The sequence below is a fragment of the Scyliorhinus canicula genome, chromosome 2 (assembly GCF_902713615.1).
Source record: "Scyliorhinus canicula chromosome 2, sScyCan1.1, whole genome shotgun sequence".
Lineage (NCBI taxonomy): Eukaryota > Metazoa > Chordata > Chondrichthyes > Carcharhiniformes > Scyliorhinidae > Scyliorhinus > Scyliorhinus canicula.
Genome location: NC_052147.1, coordinates 35,648,582 through 35,662,318, shown reverse-complemented (window position 1 = coordinate 35,662,318; position 13,737 = coordinate 35,648,582). Strand labels below are relative to the sequence as shown.

At 43.3% G+C, this 13,737-nt stretch overlaps 1 protein-coding gene across 8 annotated transcripts in view; it reads right to left on the bottom strand.

Moving 5' to 3' along the window:
* The window catches only part of LOC119952316 (echinoderm microtubule-associated protein-like 5), a 298,867-nt gene that overhangs the window by 32,493 nt on the left and 252,637 nt on the right, over positions 1–13,737 (bottom strand). For 6 of the 8 annotated variants that reach the window (XM_038775979.1, XM_038775973.1, XM_038775988.1 and 3 more), the window contains 3 exons: positions 13,006–13,135; positions 10,337–10,435; positions 3,925–3,945 (listed from right to left, as the gene is read on the bottom strand). In XM_038775979.1, coding sequence (XP_038631907.1) covers positions 3,925–3,945; positions 10,337–10,435; positions 13,006–13,135 — 250 coding nt within the window. The remainder of the gene's footprint in view (positions 1–3,924; positions 3,946–10,336; positions 10,436–13,005; positions 13,136–13,737) is intronic. The other 2 variants (XM_038776000.1, XM_038776035.1) reach the window with 1 other exon arrangement.

The following is a 13,737-nucleotide window of genomic DNA, read 5'->3' as shown; positions in this document are numbered from 1 at the left end:
CGGCACCATGCACTTTCACCATTACGTGGTTCTTCTCCAACTTCAACTGAATGGGAGCCAGGGCTTCTTCCATCGACTTGCGGAGGTCCTCCGACATTTGGGGCCTCACGGTAGCATGGTGGTTAGCACCAATGCTTCACAGCTCCAGGGTCCCAGGTTCGATTCCCGGCTGGGTCACTGTCTGTGTGGAGTCTGCACATCCTCCCTGTGTGTGCGTGGGTTTCCTCCGGGTGCTCCGGTTTCCTCCCACAGTCCAAAGATGTGCGGGTTAGGTGGATTGGCCATGATAAATTGCCCGTAGTGTAAGGTTAATGGGGGGATTGTTGGGTTACGGGTATACGGGTTACGTGGGTTTAAAGTAGGGTGATCATTGTTCGGCACAACATCGAGGGCCGAAGGGCCTGTTCTGTGCTGTACTGTTCTATGTTCTATTACCTGCCGTTGCTTCTCAAATTCCGCCACCAAGATGCTGGTAAGCATCTCGGCCATTAGTGAAGTGGTCAGAGTCACAGAAGCTGCCTCTGGCATTTTCTCCACGGACATCTCCGTGAAGCTTCCAATCCAGCAGACGAACGTCTGCTTTCAGGCTTCTGCCCCCTGGTCTCTGCTTCTCAAAGTATTGTCTTGCATCTTTGACTTTGTCTATATAAATGTTTCTGGAACCTACCTCTCCATTCACCTGAGGAAGGAGCAGTGCTCCGAAAGCTAGTCATTTGAAACAATCCTGTTGGACTTTAACCTGGTGTTGTAAGACTCCTTACTGGTCTTCTTGAGCATTTCCAATACACAAGTGGGTTTTTAAACAAAAATACTCCCAGAAACAGGACAAAAAGAGCTAAAAAAAAAAGGTTTCCTAGGGGGAGACACCCTGTAAACGTATTACCGCTACATAACGCCTCCGGAAGTCCTTATGAATTTGATACTTGGATATTTCACTACATTAAGGCCTGGACTTTTCATTCTGGAGACTAAGTTCTCCCGTCAGCACAGAACTGGGACTGGTCTCCGCTGGCACTCGGAACTGAGTCTTTCTCATCAACCATGCATATATTGGCATGGTGGAGAGCTCGCTGGATTCAATTGGAATCCCGGTAAAAGGCCAGTCCACTCCCCAGAATACAAATACTCCCCCCCTCCCCCCGCTGACAAGTAGGGGCATTTTCTCCCTCCCCCTTACGGGAATAATGAGTCATCCCCACAAAGGTGCTTTCTGCTGTAAATAAGAGGAAGTGAAAACACTTAGCTCCTTTTGATGTGAAGAGGAGCTGTCAATCATGGCAAGAGTATTTATAAACATTGTGGTTAACATCAAAACAGGGTACTTGAAATACATTCAAGTGTGAAGGGAAAGGTAGATAAACAATCCACGCAGCACCTGTCTCTGGACTAATGAATCTGCCAATCACTGGCTAATGAAATGTATTGCTGTGCGCTGACTAGTGAGATGAACTGCTGTGTGAAATTGAATAGGAGTTTTGTATTTCAAAGGCTGTCAAGGGATTTGAAGCCCTTTCAAGTGTATTTGCCTTTCGAGGAAGCCTCTGACACTTGTAACAACAGCTGCTTTAAATACTTTTGTCTGAGGCAACAGATGTTAGGAAAGGGTAAGTGAAAATGCAGTAATCTTTCACTGTATTGCCTGGACTGAATTTCAGCTTTCAGGCGGGGGTCTTTGATGGTGGTCTCTGTGGGAGGGGTTAAGGTCACTCTCATGCATGTGTATGATATGAGATGACCCTCTATTTGTGTGGTGGGGGAGAGGATACCCCTACTTGTCAGTGTTGGGGGGGGGGGGGAAGGGCAGGATTTGCATTGTGCAGTGGAGGGGGACCTTCCGATGGACTTTGGGGGGCACCTCAAGGACCCCCTTGACCCACCTCAGAGTCCACCACATCAGGGCCACGTTTGGCCAAACGTGCAACAAAACCTGCCCAGTGGATTTCCCACTGTGGGGCCAGGGTATCAAGGCGGGGGGGGTGGGGATGATGAATCAGGCTTCCAGTCCCCGGCGCAGGGCGGGACGCGTGCTGGGTCGCCGGAGGGAGATCGGAGCATCGCATGGGATTGGTGCACCAAACCTGATTTTTGGTGGACATTCCATTCTCCGCCTGATTGGGATTCCCGATCAAGGCGTCACACAATGGAGACTCCACCCTTAAACATTACTGAAATACACGGCAGGGAGGCAACATGGTCATACAAAATCTCCTTCCCTTAACCTTAAATGGTCTTATATTTGAGTACTCACGCACTCTTTTTAAAAAATAAATTTAGAGTACCCAATTATTTTTTCCAATTAAGGGGCAATTTAGCATAGCCAATCCACCTATCCTACACACAAAGGGCAGCACGGTAGCATTGTGGATAGCACAATCGCTTCACAGCTCCAGGGTCCCAGGTTCGATTCCGGCTTGGGTCACTGTCTGTGTGGGGTCTGCACATCCTTCCCGTGTGTGCGTGGGTTTCCTCCGGGTGCTCCGGTTTCCTCCCACAGTCCAAAGATGTGCAGGTTAGGTGGATTGGTCATGATAAATTGCCCTTAGTGTCCAAAATTGCCCTTAGTGTTGAGTGGGGTTACTGGGTTATGGGGATAGGGTGGAGGTGTTAACCTTGGGTAGGGTGCTCTTTCCAGGAGCCAGTACAGACTCGATGGGCCGAATGGCCTCCTTCTGTACTGTAAAGTCTATGAAAACATCTTTGGGTTGTGGGGGTGAAACCCACACAGACACAGGGAGAATGTGCAAACTCCTCACGGACAGTGACCCAGGGCCGGGATTCGAACCCAGGTCCTCAGCGCCGTAGGCAGCAATGCTAACCAATGTGCCACCGTGCTGCCTTACTCACGCACTCTTTATTGAATCTGAAACTTTAGAATGCTGTTCCAGTATTTCAGTCTCAGAAATAACAAAAAAAGGGCCCTAAATGGCAAACCAAATGCAACATAGAATTTCGAAGTGTATGAATATTTTTGCATAAATATTCAGTTCTTGTATGGAATGTCCATGAGATGTTGTATTTCCAGTTCTGTACAGCAGGCTCAATCATCAGTTTAATTGGAAAAAGCAATTTTGGTCAAATGCAACATTTTATATGTACAGGTAACCTGTTCCTGTAGTTGAGAGTAAGGAGTAGATTTTGTTATTGCACTTGACATAAATAATTGTGTGACAAGCAAAGAGGAATATGGAGAATGGAGAATCACTAGCCTGTGACAGGTGGAAAATTGGGCTGGCTTTATTACACCAGGTGCAATAACAAAAAATCTTACTCCTAGAGGGCTTGTTTTGACAGACACTAATTGTTCTAAATACTGATATAAAGAACAAAATGTTGATACCAGTCAGCTGCAACAAACTGTATAGCAACTGTAACATAGGAAAACATCCCAAGGTACTTCTCAAAAAGCAACAACATTTTATGTTTGACTCCTTAGATCTGCTTTTCCGAGTGTTAATGCTCATCTTACCAAATTAGTTCTACAATTTTGTGACAGACGACTTTCTACTTTACTTTTGATATATTTTAAACACACAAAGCTACTTATTCCCACAATTTATTTTGATTGATTACCAGCATGGGTGCTGTGATTTAGCTATGTTGAAGTGATTTTTATAATTCCTTATAGATTGTATTACCGTCTGCTCCTGAATGGAAATTGAATATAGTCTTCAGTAATTTAACAAGACAGGAAAATAATTATTTCAAAGATTCCAGTGGAATTACATTTGATCCTTATGCATCATGAAAACTATTTGCCAAATGATTCAATTATTGGTAATTAATCAATCTAACCAAATATCAACGCTTCTTGTGCATACAGCCTTTTAACAAGAGAATATTAGTTTAAGTATTAAAGAGTGTAGTTTGCATTCCATGATGTAGTTGGACGAGAAGGATGTAGCCCAAATATTTTAGATTTCTTACCTGACATGTCAGCAGAGTCACCTTTTAGTTATATCACAGCCAAGGCCAGAAACAAAACACAATACAAAAACAAAACAAAAATAACAGAAAAGCACAGTTAGAGTGAAACATACTGTAAGTACTGGTAAATATAGAAAAGCATGCTTTTAGTTTTAGCTACATCAGTTGAAACTGTTCATATGTAGGTCGCTCTTTCTGGATATCTATCAGTACTTAAAATTATAGATTAAAAAAATAAAAACGCACCAAATGTTTGCAATAAACACATATCAGCTCCACAAGCATGCCTGTAAACATGATTTTTCTTGAAGGTTCTAATGGACATGCTACCATATTCCTTTTATTTCGATAAGAGAGGATTCCAAGGATTTACAAAAATTGGCAACAATTTATTGTTTAATTTTTAAACAAAAGAGTTTAATTTTTCAAAATGGAAATTGTGCTACAGTATCAGAATAAAGGATCGACCATTTAAAATTGAGATGAAAAGAAATGTCCTCACTCAAAATGGGTTGCGAATCTTTGGAATTTTGCAGCCCCAGAGGGTTGCGGGTGTTCAGTCATTGAGTATAATCAAGGTGGAGCTTGATGGGTTTTTCTGTATTAAAGGTCATAAGGGATATGGGAATAGCATGAGAAGGTGGGAGTTGAGGTAGATCAGCCATGATTTGTTGAATGGTACTTCCTCCCTAATAGCACAGTAAATGTACCTACACTACATGGGCTGCAGCAGTTCAAGAAGGCAGCACCCCACCAACTTCTCAAGGGCAATAGGATAGCAACAAATGCTGGGCTAGCCAGGGAAGCCCACATCCCCTAAAAAAAAATTTTTTTAAAACTGTGTGATGAGTAAAAAGAGAAGCATCTGCAACAATTTAATAAAATGGTCAGAAAGCTCTTTTAAATTACTTGCAAATGGAAGGTCCTGCTGAACTGCTTTTTTGAAAATGGAATTGATCTTTTAAGTCAAGGAAGAGAACTTTAAACATTTTTAAAAACAATAGCGAGCAGGTCAATTCTACTTCTACTACTCTGAAAAGATTCAATGAAACTGATTAAAATTTAAGATGATGTTGAAGCAGAAAAATAGAAACACGGGGGTGTGCTTAATTACTGCAGGTGGATCTCATCTTAATATTGTGATGGAGGAAACAACTGTTAAAAATTGTATATGGTGGGGATGTTCTCCATCCACCATTTGCAGTGAAGTCAAAAATGCTTTCTTAATAAATCTGCTTAATTGTTTCCAGCAAATAACTCATGAATTATTCCTGTTTGGGAATTCTCAATGAATACCAACAATAAAGTTTCATCAGAGAAATTAACAATCAGGTGCAAATTCAGCCTGTCTCAGTATGGAGATGAAAGATATATATAGATGCAAAGTTTAGTGACTTTGTACTTGTAATAGATGCTGAAAGTTACTTCATCATACACAAAAACAAATTCATGACATAAGGCATTGAAGGACATTTTATGATAGGAATTTAAAATAAAAGTACATATATAAAAGGAAAACAAAAAGACAGCTTGGCTCAATTCTAGCACAGGTCCCGAACTAGAAGGTCAACCCTCATTCCACGACATCAGCACACACTCTAGTTTGACATTTGAGTGCAGTACTGTGGAGGTGTTGCATTGTTGAAGGTGCTGCCTTCAGGAAGAGATGGTAAACCAAGCACCTGCTCAGGCGGATGTAGAAATATGCCATAACATTATGTGAAGAGGAGAAGCTGACATTCTTTCAGCCAGCATATACTCTTCAATCAAACCCCACGGATATAGCATAATATATTCATCTCCTTTGATGTTTGTAGAACCTTGCCCTGCGCAAATTGGCTGGTATCACAATACCATCTATGTTTAACAAAGTCATTTATTATCGGTGAAGAGCTTTGAGATGTCCTGAGGATGTGAAAGGTGCAATATAAATGCAGACTCTTTCCTTCCTGCAGACAAGTTAAGGACAAGAGAACTAATGAAAATATTCAACTCCACAAATTGAGATAACAGGAGACAAGATTTGCTGAAAATCACATTAGATTTCAATCTTGTTAATGTACATTGCTGTTATGCTAATTGAAGAAAATACATTCAACAGATTTACAAACAGTAAGACAATTATCTTGACGCAAATTGTTAGTTTATGTAATTCATTATTATTTTATTAATGAGGTGTTTGCAGCATTTTTACTATTTAATTCTGGCTTGGTTTTCCCCTGCTCCGAAAACCAAAAGGCCAGAGGCTGGATTCTCCGCTGTCGGGATTCTCCGTTGCGCCGGTAGCGCATCCACGCCTGGTGATTTCATGATGGCTTGAGGCTGCCCACAATGGGAAATCCCATTGGCTGGCTGGTGGGATGGAGAATCCCGCTGCCCACGGGGGCGTGCAGCACAAGAAAACTGGTGTGGTGGGAAGGAGAATCCCGCCTGAGGACTTTCCTCCCCTTTGGAATTGCATGTGTAATTGGGCAGGACAATATATTACGATCCAAGACGAGACCCCAAACAGTGGCTAGGATACCGGTCCAAAATCCCAATATTTTAGTTTATTTTAAGATCGTGTGGAAAGAATAATTCTCTCCAGAAGTGATTGCATGAAGAAATAGGGCTGTTATTTTTATAACAAGACTTTATTATAACTACAATATTAAACTTTTTAACTTCACACCCAAAACAAACAGCTTACAATTACCCAATAACACTATACAATTTCCCAGTAGACAGGAAACACACATCTTAAAATAATCCATCTTAAAATTAACAGGGCTTTCTTGCGGTATAGAACAGATTCTGGCTGTTAGAATCCGTTCAGACTCTGGCTAAACATCTTCAAAAGCTGTTGTCACTAGGTGGTTTCAGCCTCTTCCTTGTCTTTAGATGAGACTGGTCTGCTTTAAAATATTATTACTCTTTTTCCCCTATCCTACTGGGAAAGAAACCTTCATCTGTGGTCTACAAAACGAGGGTTGCTAGATCAGACTTCACTTCCAAAAGCCTGTCTCTCAAACTCGGTCTCTCCACAACTTTCTCCAAAATTGCCTCTTTCTACAGCTTCTCAAAATGTCTCTCTCTATTCCTTGGCTCCACCCAGCAATGCCCTCATCTCCCCAAGGCTGCAAAGCACTTTAATTCCCCAGGGACATGCCCAGGCAAACCACTAGGTATTAGCCCAGACTGAAAATACATTCCTTGGTCAATTTCACCTACTGTTCCTAAACGTAAAACAAAATCTTTTTTAAAACCCTGATCAGTGCAGACAAACCATGCTAATTTATTCATGGAGGAAAGCTCGCTGGATTCCATCAGAATCTTGGTATTGGTCTGCTAATTTTCACAGCAGAAAGCCCTTCGCTGCTTTTGATGTGATGAGGAACTATCAATCATTGCAATAGGAATTATAAACATTGTGGTTAGTATCAAAACAAGGTACTTGAGATGCATTCAAGTGTGAAGGGAAAGATAGAACAGTAATCCAGCAAGCACTTGTTTATGGAGTAATAAAACTGTTAATCACTGGCTAATGCAATGTATTGCTATGTGAAATTGAACAGAAGATTTGCATCCAAAGTCTGTCAAGGGATTTGAAACCCTTTGAAGTGTATTTTTTCAAGGAAACCTATGACACTTGTAGCAGCTGCTACTCTTTAAAAACATATATTTTTATTCCCCTTTTTCACATTTTCTGCTAAATTTACACCCACCAACAATAAACAATAGGCAGCAACGAATATAATGTCAATCCCCATATCAACACTAACAATCCCATCCTCCCACCAACCCCCAAACAACTGCCCGCATGTTAACATAAACAAATAACAAAAAGGAATCAGGAATCACCCATAGTCACCATTAACACATACAGTCCCTCTCCCCCACCCCTGACTAATGTTCGATGTTATCCAATTCTTGAAAGTGCATAATGAATAACGCCCATGAATTGTAGAACCCCTCCGCCCTTCCCCTCAGTTCAAACCTAACCTTCTCAAGAGTCAAGAATTCCAACAGGTCCTCCCGCCACGCCAGGGCACAGGGTGGAGAGGTTGCCATCAATCCCAACAGGATCCGCCTTCGGGTAATCAACAAGGCGAAGGCTACAACATCTGCCTCCGCACCTGTTTCCAACCCCAGCTGGTCCGACTGGCCAAATATGGCCTCCAAAGGGCCCGGCTCCAGTTTCATGTGCACCACTTTAGCGATGACCCTAAAAACCTCCTTCCAGTAATCCTCCAGCTTTGGACAGGACCAAAACATATGAACGTGATTTGCAGGCCTCCCCCCCTCAAAGTTCACACACATCTACCTACTCAAAGAGCCTGCTCATCCTCGCCCTTGTGAGGTGTGCTCTGTATACCACCTTCAGCTGCATCAGCCCCAACCTCGCACACGAAGTGGAGGCGTTTGCTCTCCAGAGCACCTCACACCAGAACCCCTCCTCCATACCCTCTCCGAACTCTTCTTCTCAATTTCCTTTGATCCCTTCCAGTGGTGCGTTCTCCTCTTCCAAAATAGTCCCGAAAACCGCCGACACTACCCCCTTCTCCAGTCCTCTTGTCGCCAGTACCTCCTCCAGTAATGTGGAGGCCGGCTCCACCGGGAAGATCTGTATCTCCTTTCTGGCAAAATCTCGAACATGCATGTATCTAAACAATTCCCCCTGCTTCAGCTGATACTTCACTCCCAGCTCCTTCAATCCTGCAAAGAAAATCTTTTAGTGTCTTAATCCCTTTCTCCTTCTATTTCCGAAAATTTCCGTCCCACTTCCCTCGCTCAAATCTATGGTTCCCCTGAATCGGCATTTCCCTTGACCCTTCCCCCAACCCGATGTGTTGGCAAAACTGCCTCCACATTCTCAATTAAGCCATTATTACCGGACTCCCTGAGTATTTTCCCGGAGCCATCGGGGGTGGCGCTGTTGCTAGCGCCTTCAATCCCGACCGTCTACACAAACTGTCCTCCATTCTGACCCACTGGGAATCAACCCCTCTGACCCAGCTCAGCACCTTCTCCACATTTGCCGCCCAGTAATAATACATCAGGTTCGGAAGTCCCAAACCCTCTGCCTGCCTTCCCCTCTGTAGCAGCACCTTTCTAACTCTGGCCACCTTCCCCCCTATATGAACGAGGCAATCCTTCCCTCAATCTCTCTAAAAAATGCTTTTGGCAGGAAAATCGGCAGGCATTGTAAAATAAACAGAAATCACGGCAACATGTTCATTTTAACCGCTTGTACCCGACCCGCCAGTGACAGAGGGAGACCATCCCATCTTGCCAGATCAGGTTTCACTCTCCCCAACAAACTAGAAATGTTGTACCTACGGAGCCCTCACCCAATCCCGAGCAACCTGCACCCCCTGGTATCTAAAGTGAGTCCCTGCCCTACGGAATGGTAGCCCCCCCACCCCTGCCCCCACTCCCGGCCGAGACATCACAAAATACTCACTCTAGATTTAATTTGTACCCCAAGAAAGACCCAAACACCCGAAGCAGCTCCAATATTCTCCCTATTGACACACTCGGTTCCGACACATATAGCAAGTCTTCGGCATATAAGGACACCCTATGCTCTATCTGCCCTCCTGCACTATCCCTTTCCATAACCCCGAACAAGCAGCTGCTACTTTAAACATTTTTGTCTGAGGCAGATGTTAGTGAGGTTAAGTGAAAATGCAATGATTTTCACTCTATTGTCTGGACTGTTCTTCAGCTTTCAGGCAGGGGTTTTTGTTGGGGGGATGACTGATGGGGGTTTACTGATGGGGGGGGGGGGCTGGGAATTTGCATTGTGGGAGGGAAGGGGGCCTTCCAATGGATTTTTTGGGGCACCTTCGCACTAACCCCCTTGGACCTCCTCGGGTCTGCCGTGTCAAGGCCACGTTGGGGAATACTAGCACCAGGTCCCACTGGGAAGATTTCCCACTGTGGGAGTTGGTGCATGATTGGGGATGGGGGGAGGGGAGGTGAAGCCTCAGGCTTCCAGCCCATTAATCAGATGCAAATGGTTGCACCTTCCCGCCGACACGGGAGATGTAGCTCGCTGCTGCCGCCAGCGGGGACCAGGCACCGATCCTATTTTTCAGCTAACATTCCATTCTCAGCTGGATTGGAAAAGACAATGGGGAATCCACCCCAGTGTTTTGTATATCATTTGTCTGTTCAGGCACAGAGACAAAATTCTGTATGCAGCTTATTGAATGGCGGAGCAGCTTGAGGGGCCCAATGGCCTACTGGTGCTCCTATTACGCATGTTCATATGTGGCATTGCACCTTTAAATCGATTTTATTGTACAAAATGTGATACTCATCCAAGGGAACAATCTGAGTCTGACGTTCAGACATCTGTACCACATCTAATCTGGCAAAAATAAACATAGGAACGGATCAGTATTCTCCCTGTCACTTTTATACATACCGACTTGTCCTGTTGCTATTATCTTTTGAAATTTCGGATGCTGGTTCACAGTTAAACACAGGATGTCATCTGTATGTTCAAGATAAAAAGACTGAAAACCTAAAGTAAATTGGAAGTGAAAGGAGGAGATGTTAATTCAATTTTTCGCCAAATCATTAAAAACACAATAAAACCAAAAGACTTTTTTTTGGAAGAGAAAAAATAACATTAGATAAAATACTGCCACTGCACTATTTTGGTCCGGCTTACTCATTGGGGCAATTCTGAGCCTGCGTTCGCCATCAGCGGGAACAGCAACGTGTGCCCAAATCTCACGAGTCAGAAAATGTGATTCTCGCCGGCGAGATCTAAATTTCGGACTTTCCATGGCCCTCGGCGGGGTCATAATGGGGTTTCTGTCATCTCAGTAAATTGTAATAAACTTAAATTGTAATTGAAGGACTTCCTCACCACATGTCACGTTGGTAAATTTACAACAGGTGTTTAACAAGGTGGCACTGCCAGGGGTGAGCCTGGGGTTGTTGGGGTCTAGCTGAGGTGTTGCCCCGATGCCTGTGTCTATATGTGTGTGTGTGTGGGGTGGGGGGGATCACCTTAATGCTTGTTGGGGGAGGGTGTTGTAGGTTGCCTGATGCTTGGGGGGGGGAGGTGGAGAGAAGGGGTGATGAGGAGGCTGCCTGATGCTGGTGGGAAGGGGAGATCACCCCAATGCCTGTGGGGGGGGGGGGGGGGGGGTTAGTCCCTTGTGTCTGTGGGGAAGGGGAAAGCTTCTTTTTAGTCAGATCAGGGCGCCCTTTAAAGATGTCGCCCCAAGATAGGGCGGAAGCCTGGGCTTAAGTAGGGTGCTCTTCCCAAGGACCGGCGCAGATTCGATGGGCTGAATGGCTTCCTTCTAACACTGTAAATTCGATGATTCTTTGAGCTGGCGTTGCCGGCTCAATCAGCCTCACCCCTCCAGAGTGATGGCAAAAACCATCGCCTTTCATTTTTTTCCCCTAGTTCTGAATATGCTTTCACGGGAATAAAATGTTTTCAACCTTTTGCAATTTTTCTTTCACAACAGAATTAGTGTGGCTGAGTAGAAAGTCTTGTGACACATTTTGACAGCTTTTTATTTCTTTGGTAAGACTTGCACAAAGTTTTATTTTTGCTGATACATCAATGCAACTTTTCTTTGCTTGATTTTTGAACCTGCTGGGAGCGCAGTTGGCTTTCACACAATCCTTCATCTCCTTCTCACTGATATTAAATTACTATTTACACTTTAAGGATGTTTCCCAGTGATCAATACAATGAAACCAAGTGATATGGCAAGATTTAAAGCTGCACCATTCTTGCTATAAGGGTTACATGCATGAATTCTTATGAGTTTTCTGTAAAAGAAAGAAAGGCATCAACCAACAGTCACCTGATTTTGTTTCGTTGCGGCCTATTCATTTAGGTGCGTCGACCCTTTAAATTATTTTGTGTGATCGCTCATGCGTAGTGTCAGGAAACAGGGGTAGTTCTAAATAATGTATGTTTGTATTGTTGGATATTAGAAGTAAGGTACAAATTTAAGTGAGTTTAATTTAGTGGTTTGTGTAAGAAAGGGTAAAACTTTAGTTAGATTTATGTCAAACAAAGGTGCTTGCATGTGTGGGGCCTATTCGTTTCAGTTCAATCTGTGCCTATATCGTGCTTAGAGAGTTTACGGCACAAAAAGTGAACATGAGCTTGGAGAAGGAATGAGCTGTGCTTAGTAACCAGGGGCAACTATTTAGGTTAGGAAGGTTTTTGAGTTTAGTTTTAAACGAAACCTACAGCAGTTGGAGCTAGGAAGCTAGAGAGGGAACAGCTCTCTCAGATCTGCTAGAACAAAAGCCATACCATGGAGTAATGGGCAAGAAATTCCAGAAGAAGAGTCATATGGACTTCAAACGTTAACTCTGATTTTCTCTCCGCAGATGCTGCCAGGCCTGCTGAGTTTTTCCAGCATTCTCAGTTTTTGTCTAGGTTAATGATATTTGTCTGATTTGGGGATAAATGGGGACAATATAAGTCAGGAACTATAGTATTAGCATTTAAAAATCACACAGTAATCTGCCTTCCTTGCTCCCACTTTGTGCCACCACATTGCCTTCTTGGGTCCCAAGAATATTTATGGCCATGGTTTGTATATGAGTCCATTCAGTCAAAGAATGGTGGCACAGTGGTTAGCACTGCTGCCTCACAGCTCAGGGACCGGGTTCGATTCCGGCCTTGGGTCTGTGTGGAGTTTGCACATTCTCCCCATGGCTGAGTGGGTTTCCTCTGGGTGCTCTGGTTTCCTCCTACAGTCCAAAGCTGTGCAGGTTAGATGGACTAGCCATGATGAATGCGAGAGATTACGGGGATGGGGAGTAGGCTCAAGAGTGTTAGCTTTGGACAGTCGATGCAGACTAGATGGGATGAATGGCCTTCCTCTCCTCTGCACTGTAGGGAGTCTCAGAACTAATAACGGTGTATTTTAATGAGATCTTGTATACTGTGCTGAAAAGCAGATTAAATGGCAGCAATATGATACTTCCAACCAGCTGTATCGCATTTGCTTGAAAAGGTTTCATATTTTTCAATAAATTATTTTTTTTTAAAAAAGCAACCGCAAATGTTTGGCATAAAAATATTTTGGTAGAGAATGAATATTCTACCTGTGGCAATGTTGTGGACAATTCCAATCGATGCTGTGTGATAAATGATATCAGCACCATCATTTAAATAATGTACATTGTTTCGACAGTCATTACCACGATATCCAAATGCCAGTACCAGGGTGAGATCCTACCAAATAAATAGAAAATAAATTACCAGAAAATTCTACCTGGATATATGAAGAGCAATGTTTTAGAAAGTATAATGTATATCTTAGTCTCATCGACAGTAATTTTTCTGGAAAGTCAAGCATAAAATAGATATTCAGACTTGAACATTAGTCAGATAGAGTGGTTCGTATTGATACAACGTAGCTTCACACACCATAATCTACCACCACCTGCCTAAAAGTGTATGACTAATTGAGTCAATGGGAAATATCACAACGTTTACACTGAATCCATTTCTATACTGACATTCCCAATGGCCGGTAGGAGTTCCCACCCATATTTGAATGGTGACAGACAAAGGCGGTGCCCACAATTTCTGCCCTTTCAAAATTGTGTTTGTGTACACTTAGATGCAGAGGGCTGCAAGGTGTTATCTTGAAGGTGGAAGTTGATTTAAAGCTTCCATATGTCTTTTTTAAAAAAGAGAGCCTTCATTTTTGTTATATTTCTTTATTGCTGCAAAAAGAAAAGGTATGTCGGTGCCCACACTCTGGATTCTTGTAAAACACAATGAGCATTTTATTAAGAGTTGTTGCTCAATACAATCAAAGATGGCGATCT